Source organism: Gopherus flavomarginatus, chromosome 8 (genome assembly GCF_025201925.1).
Source record: "Gopherus flavomarginatus isolate rGopFla2 chromosome 8, rGopFla2.mat.asm, whole genome shotgun sequence".
In the NCBI taxonomy this organism is placed as follows: Eukaryota; Metazoa; Chordata; order Testudines; family Testudinidae; genus Gopherus; species Gopherus flavomarginatus.
The window spans coordinates 112,883,642-112,891,024 of record NC_066624.1 but is presented as its reverse complement, the minus strand read 5'-3'; the positions used below and the strand labels follow the sequence as shown (position 1 = coordinate 112,891,024).

At 52.4% G+C, this 7,383-nt stretch overlaps 1 protein-coding gene across 1 annotated transcript in view; it reads right to left on the bottom strand.

The window, feature by feature from the left end:
* Nucleotides 1-371: 371 nt before the first annotated feature.
* The window catches only part of LOC127056661 (zonadhesin-like), a 75,002-nt gene continuing 67,990 nt past the window's right edge, over nucleotides 372-7,383 (bottom strand). Inside the window, exons 20-26 of the mRNA XM_050964767.1 lie at nucleotides 7,067-7,246; nucleotides 4,979-5,109; nucleotides 4,510-4,709; nucleotides 3,285-3,423; nucleotides 2,694-2,822; nucleotides 1,662-1,773; nucleotides 372-638 (exon numbers count right to left, since the gene is read on the bottom strand). Coding sequence (XP_050820724.1) covers nucleotides 494-638; nucleotides 1,662-1,773; nucleotides 2,694-2,822; nucleotides 3,285-3,423; nucleotides 4,510-4,709; nucleotides 4,979-5,109; nucleotides 7,067-7,246 — 1,036 coding nt within the window. The 3' untranslated portion in view covers nucleotides 372-493. The remainder of the gene's footprint in view (nucleotides 639-1,661; nucleotides 1,774-2,693; nucleotides 2,823-3,284; nucleotides 3,424-4,509; nucleotides 4,710-4,978; nucleotides 5,110-7,066; nucleotides 7,247-7,383) is intronic.

Here is a 7,383-nt window from a genome sequence, read left to right as displayed (position 1 = left end):
TACAGCAGGAACAAAGGAGAGACTTAAATATTGCTCATCCCCTCTATAATCAACAGCAAACCCGAAGTTCAATGGAAGACCAGCAAATAGATCCTGATCAAAAATGCCTGGCGTAGTCAAGGAAACCCACTGACATCAGTGGAGAATCATACAGAGCCAGCACCAGGCTGGGCTGACGTGGGGCCTTGGTGGTGGCTAGACCAGGTGGGAAGTATTTGTTGCTTGGCCTTGTGCGGGGTGAATTCCACCCAGTCTCGGCTCAGCTCGGCCGTGCCACCGAAGTTGGCGGGATCTCTAGTGTGAGTCAGGACTATATTGCTTCAACAAGGGTTTGCAGGAGACATTTAGGAAGAACAGAGCATATTAGAGCATTCAGGAAGTACAGTGATTTATTATAAATTATTATTGCTTAGGAAAGGGTTAGAAACACTTATTAGACTAGAACAGCAAAAAAAAAATCAGATGGAATTAAAAAATGCCACTAATTAAAATGTTACTGATCTTCATCCCGATCAAATGCAGCATTGATCACGAAGCTGGAGTCTGGCACGTATGGGTTCTGGCCCAGCGCATCCCTAGACTGGGTCAAAGACGAATTCCTCCTTCTGGGGAATTCCAGTGACTTTTTCCTGTTCATTCTGTAAAGGAAAGTTAACGAGAAGTAAAAAGCTGCACTCCTCTTCTCACACGGCATGGCTTAAAATAGTGCCTTCCATAGTCTGGCCCACTCCTGGCTGCTCTGGGTTTCAGGCATGATGCAAGTCAGGGGCAGGCAAACTTTTTGGCCTGAGGGCCACATCAGGTTTCGTAAATTGTATGGAGGGCCTGTTAGGGGAGGGGGTCATGGCCCAGCCCCCACCTCCTATCTCCCCCCCCCCAGGACTTCTGCTCCATCCAACCTCCCCTCCCCCACACCGTTCCCTGACAGCCCCTCTGAGACCCCAGCCCCATCCACACACCCCAACTCCCTGTCCCCTGGCTTCCCCTGGACCTCTGCTGCCACATCCAACCCCTCCTCTCATTCCTGACATCCACCCACCTCTTCTCCCTGTCCCCTGACTACCCCCAGAACCCCTGCCCCAACTACCCCCCACCATCCCCATCCAACCCCCCACTTCCTGTTTCCTGACTGCCCCCTGACGCCCCATCCAACCCCCCGCCTTCCTGACTGCTCCCTGGGACCCCTGCCCCCATTCAACCCTGTTTCCCCCCTGACCACCACCCTGAACTCCCCTGCCCTCTATCCAAACCCCTCCCCCCACTCCCTGCCCCCTTACCGCGCTGCCTGGAGTACCGGTGGCTGGCGGCGCTACAGCCGCACTGCCCAGCTGGAGCCCGGCCATGCCAACGCCATGACACAGCACAGAGACCGGGTCAGGCTGGGCTCTGCAGCTGTGCTGCCCAGGAGCTCACAGCCCCGCTGCCCAGAGCATCGTGCCGGCAGTGGGGTGAGCTGAGGCTGCAGGGGAGGGGGACAGCAGGGGGAGCCGGGGCGAGAGTCCCAGGGCAGGAGCTCGGGGGCCGGGCAGGACAGTCCTGCGGGCCGGAGTTTGCCCACCCCAATGTAAGTAGTGTGACTGCTCTGACAGCTGACAAACCCTGAAGTGGGGGATATGCCCCTCAGCCCTGCTGAGCTGCAGCACAGCTGGGAAATGCCCTACCTTAACTTGGATCTGCACACAAGCAGGGAGACGATCACAGCGAGGACGATGAGTCCTGCTAAAACTCCCACAATGATGTAGACCAGAGAGTCGTCAGATTCCATTGACTTGTCTGAGTGAGAAATAGGAGCCCGGTTTAGTACACAGGAGAGGAACACAAGGAAAAATCGTGGAAATTCCATCTCAGCTCCATGATGCAAACAGCAAATGTATCTGTCTGACTGACTGACATTGTGCAGATGGGCTTCTGGAATGCAAGCCTGGGAGAGATCCATGCCCACTGCCGCCCAGCACTGGGCTGGAGCATCTCTCCAGTGAGCTACCGGAGCTAACAGCTGTTCCCCACTTGGAGATCTAACTCCCTTCCCTCCAAACAGAGCACCCACGTGTGCACCACAGTAATCAGGCGCACACCCCTTCCGCAGCCACCGAGGCAGGGCGCTGCATAACCCTGCGCAGCAGCACAGGTACCTGGGCATGACGTGAACTGCTCCCTGGCAAGGAGACTTGGAGCCCCATCGCTGTGATGCCACCCAGAAGCAGGTGTGCCAAGGCCCCTCTGAAACCCAGCAGGGTGTGGCGCTGCGAGCCCAGCCAATGGCGACGAGCTGTTCTACTAAGCAGCCCTTCGGCTGGAACGCTTCCACCAAGCACTGCAGAGCATGCGTCCTGCTCCACGCAATGGCAGCCCTCTCATTGACCTCCAGGAGACCATGACGCCAGGCCCGATCCTGCAGGCCCTTACACACGGGAGTACCCTAAAGGGCTTCAGTGGGACTACTGACATGAGCAAGGATTTGCAGAATTGGGCCCGTAGCCCAGTGTGATTAAATCTAGTGCCCTAAAACATGTGGCCTCACTCCACTGACTTCAGCAGAACAACTCCTGATCTGCACAAGTGTAACTGAGAGTTGTGTGTCCTGTCACGGGGCCTTTCTGTGACCTCTGGGCCACACTGCCCACACTCAGCGCACAGGTTTTTGCTGCTGGAACACTTAACCTTTCCAATGACATTCAAAATAGCTTTTTTACCCTGTGTTTCAGCCTCACAGAGAGGCCCCTCGTATCCTTCAGGGCACACACAGCTGAAGTTGGAAGAGCTGTTGCTGTCCTCAATACAAGTCCCATCATTCTCGCAAAGATTCTGCAGACACGGGCCAGCTGGAGAAGTGAGAGAGAAACAGGTCAGCATCTCAGAATTGCTGACCCTGGTGACGCTTTCTGCTGTAGGTTCCAGCAACCAGCCCTACTGAATCAGCCCTGTATTTTTAGGGCACTTCCCTTTGGTGCCTGCCATCCCATATCAGCTCAATTCAGGGTGCTTGTCCTGTGCGCCAGTCACAATGGTTTTTCTGTACAAGGCTGGTGCCCCTGTCCCCACACAGCGAGACAAGGTGGGGGAGGGGTTAGCTTTTACGGGTGAGAGAGACAAGCTTTGGGCCACACAGAGCTCTTCCTCAGGTCTTCTTCCCGTATATGACCTCACCCACCTTGTCTCTCTACTCTCCTGGGACCAGCACAGCTACAAGAACCCCACACAGTGACGCATTTCGCTGTTGGACAAACACTCAGCAAAGACTCACAGCACCGGAGACCAAGCAACGCGGTTAGTAATTGACTCACGTATGTAGCATCCGCGAGTGAAGTTAGCGATGGCGCAGATCTCGCTGCGTGTACACATTGCCCTGGTGCACGCAACGCTGGAACTTGTTGTGCACTCACAAGTCTGAGAGCAGTCATCAGTCACAAACGTTTCTCCAGCCTGGAAGAGAACAGCTACGGATTAAAGGCATCTAATCAAATCAGCCAGGACAATATGAAGGATGTACTCAATCCTGTTCCCAGTAAATCTATACCAAATGTCCTGTTTGCTTCGGTGGGAGAATGAGCAGAAGTGGGCCCTGTGCAGCTGGGTAAGGTACGTGCAGAAAGCAAACTAGCAGCCTAGGATCCCCAGTAGCCTGGGAGCCCTTGACCTACTCCTAAGGACACAAGGAGAGCCCAAGGAAAAAGGGCCCCCAAGGGTTTGAGATTGAGTGATGGACCCTCACCCCAGCTCAGCACCCTGTGCAGCCAGGCAACGTCCAATTAGAGCTTGGGACCAGAGATAGCAGCAGCTGCAGCCTGCTTTGCTCCTATCCAATGGGGGCTTATGGCCCGTAGCTCTGTGCCACGCCTCTGGCGAGCACCCGCCATGTTCCTGTGACCCGCACAAAAAGCTGGCTTGAATAGTGATCTGTTCCAGCTGAGTCCTTGTGCACATCAGAGCTACAGCATTTCAACTTCAAGCTTTGAAGCAGCTTCCAGGACGTCTAAGCCTCCCACAGAACTAGAGGGTTCACCTCAGTTCGCAGGGTCAGGCCCTATTTGCAGAAATCTTCATGCAGGGTCTAGTTCTGCAAGATTTTGAGCACATCCCATGTCAGCGCCAACTCACAGGATCGGGCCCACAGTGAGGGTACTAATTCAGACTTTCGTAACTGTTTTTTTACATCTCTGGAACCCCAGGGGGTAATCTTACCCTTGGATTCCCAGGGGTAATTATTCAGAACAACAATGGGGCAGAATGGACATGGACTTCACACACAAGCACATGGGATCCCAAAGGACGCGCTCTCACTGCACTGCTCCGCATGCTGCCCGCAGACAGCGTGTCAGAGGAACCTGGCAGTGCTTGCAATCCCCTCTCTCAAGGGCCCAGAATGTCAGGGCATGAAGTGCTGGTGCTGCTAGCCAAGAACAGCATGCTGACGGGAACGGGAAGGAATGGAAATCGCTAATGAGGAGAGTAATGCTTGATGCCAGGTGCTGATCACCCCTGGTGTTCCTCAGGCACTTCCTACCGTACCTTATAATATGTGTTGAGGAAGCTGCAGCCACACTCCTTGTAGGGCACGCAGTCATAGCCACTGAGAACGTATCCAGGGAGGCATTCGCAGCCTTCGACACAGGGTGACTCGCACTCGGAGGAGGCTGCCAGGTTGCTGCAGGAATCGGGGCATGCAGTCATGCAGCTGCTGTACTTGCTGTTTGTGGGACACTGCATCTCTGCAAGAAAAATCAGGAGAATCAAATTATATCAGGGCATTATTAACACGGGGGGCATATGCTGAGTCTCGTGAAAAACCCCACTGTGCTTTCAGCTAGAGAAGGCGTCCTTCCTCCTCAGTCCTGAACCACTGCTATGTGTTATTTATATATTGCCTTTCCCACCCTAGAGGTGGCTGCATGAGGTAGGTGAAAATGGTCCATATATGTTTTAGACGAAACGGCAAGCCCTGATTTCTGGGTCCTATAAAGGGCTCTTCTATTCTCACCACAAGGCGTCTGTGCTCTCCAGTTTTCCAGTGCGATCCCGTTCTCCTGACAGGCCAGCGCGTACTGCCCCAGGTGCCGACACAGCACAGCGTTGTTGTCAGCTTCCATACACAGGTCAAAGACACAGCCCCTGTGTGCAACATGAGAAAGCATTCATGCCAAATACAGCAGTTACTGCTTTCCCCCGGGTTCCAGATGGGGCCCTTGCAAACAGCTCCCTGGGCACGGCTGAGTAACATGCAAGAGGAAAAAATAGTGGGGCCTTGGGAAGATGAGGTAATTTGTTCTAGAGTGGCTGCTGCTAATATGCAATATATGCACATACACCCACGCAAGAAACAGAGACGTGAGTATTTCAGAGAAGGGTTATTCCTTCAGCCTCTGTTCCTGTTGGGTGACCGAACTGTTTCAGATTGTTAATGGGAGACAAAGGATTTCCTAGTGCAGCTGTGTTTGAGAGAACACACTCATACACACACTCAGGGCAGGTCTAAATGCTGCACTGGCCCAGTGAAGATGCAACTGTTCCGACGGGATAGGAGAGCCTTTCCCTTCAGCGTAGTTAATCCACCTCCAGGACAGGCAGTAGCAATGTCAACTTGAGACACTCTCCCATCAGTATCGCGCTGTCTACACAGGGGTTAGGTGGGTATAACGATGTTGCTCTGGGTGTGGATTTTTCACTCCCCAGTGATGTAGTTGTACTGATCTAAGTTTATAGTGTAGACCTGACCTCATAACACCCCCAAGACCCATCCCATATGCACTCACCATTAACATTGATCCAGAGGTCTAGTTTATTGATTATCTGATGGTCAGAAATTGTGACCCTGTCACCTGACCTCATAATCTTGAGCATTGGCCTGATTTTCAGAGTTGTCTAATGCCTGTAATTTCCTCTGACTTCAGTGGCGGTGGGGGCAGATGCTGAACAGCCCTACAAATCAGGCTCTGACTGAGAACACAGAGCAGACCACCCAGGGAAGTTCTAAGGTGCCGAGTGAGGATTTCATTATTCGTTAGCAAATGAATAGGGGGCCTGACTCCTTGAACTAAGGCCCCTTCACACCACTCCAGCAGCATAAAGTGGGTGTTAACTGTGTTTGCACATCGGGCATATGCAGTGTTGTGGTAGATGTGGGTCCCATGACATTTATGCGCTGACAGAAGGATCCCAACTGCAGGAGACTTGGCAGGCCTGTGTCCATACCTGTGATGGGATGAATCAACAGGGTCCCCAGAGGTTTCAAGTGAGTTACCTGCAAACTGCAGGATGCTAGCGGAGGCCCGAAACATAACCGAGGAAGTTCTCATTGTAGCCAACAGGGCAAATGACTCTGCTGTTTGGGAGACGCCTGCGTGGTGCAGTCAAGAAGTGGCACTGACAGTTTCAGCCTTTTTGGCAGGAGCATAAAGGCTGCATTTTACAAGTGACTAAACATTACAGCTGGAATTTCCAAAGGGGCCTATGGGAGTTAGACACCCGAATCTCACTGCATTGTAATGGGAGTAGGGTTCCTAAATTCCTTTGGCTCCTTTGAAAAATCCATCTTGTATGCCATGTAGTTGTAGCCGTATTGGGCCCAGGACACTAGAGACAAGGTGGGTGAGGTAGTATCTTTTATTGGCCCAATGTCTGCTAGTGAGAAAGACAAGCCGTTGAGCCATACAGAGCTGAAGAAGTGTGTGGCTCAGAAGCTTCTCTCTCTCACCAAATACGTTGGTCCAATAAAAAATATCTCCTGCCCCACCTTGTCTCTCAGAAATCCAGCCTGCGAGCGTAGGGGTTACCATGCAGATGTGTCTGAGCAAGGAAAGGGGAAGGCTCCCTTTCAGAGCTAGCTACAGTGCAAAGTCCTCATCCGACAGAGACACAAACACACCCTTTAAAAATGCTCAAGCAGAATCTTAGCTCTTGTTAGTGCAAAATTTGGGCCTGATCCTCCAAGATCCTGAGTCGCCCTCAATTTCCAAGGAATACACTGGCAGCGCTTCCCAGGATCAGGCCCTGAATGATTATGGAATCTCTCTGAAAACATACGGAGAGAATACCTGGAGAACAGCGTGGGTGTCTCTAAGGTACTCACATCTGGAAGAACTCGACGGAGACATTGGACTGACACTTTCCAAAGGGACCTTTTGGATCGGTAAGAATCCCACACTTAGAAGTGGAGTTCACAAGGCTCAGCTCACTGGGATTGCAGCCACTGGCGAGCCCTGTGTTTAACTCGACATTGTCAAGCTCCTCGTCTGAAATGACTTCTCGCCTGCAATAAAGAACAGATTAGCTGACCATCCGTTTTCTTGGTATATCCAGCAGTCACCTGAATACGCTCTTGGTAATACAGTGAGCTAGTGCAATGCCATGGGCAGATCCAAGTTTAAGCAGGTAGACCTAGGATCC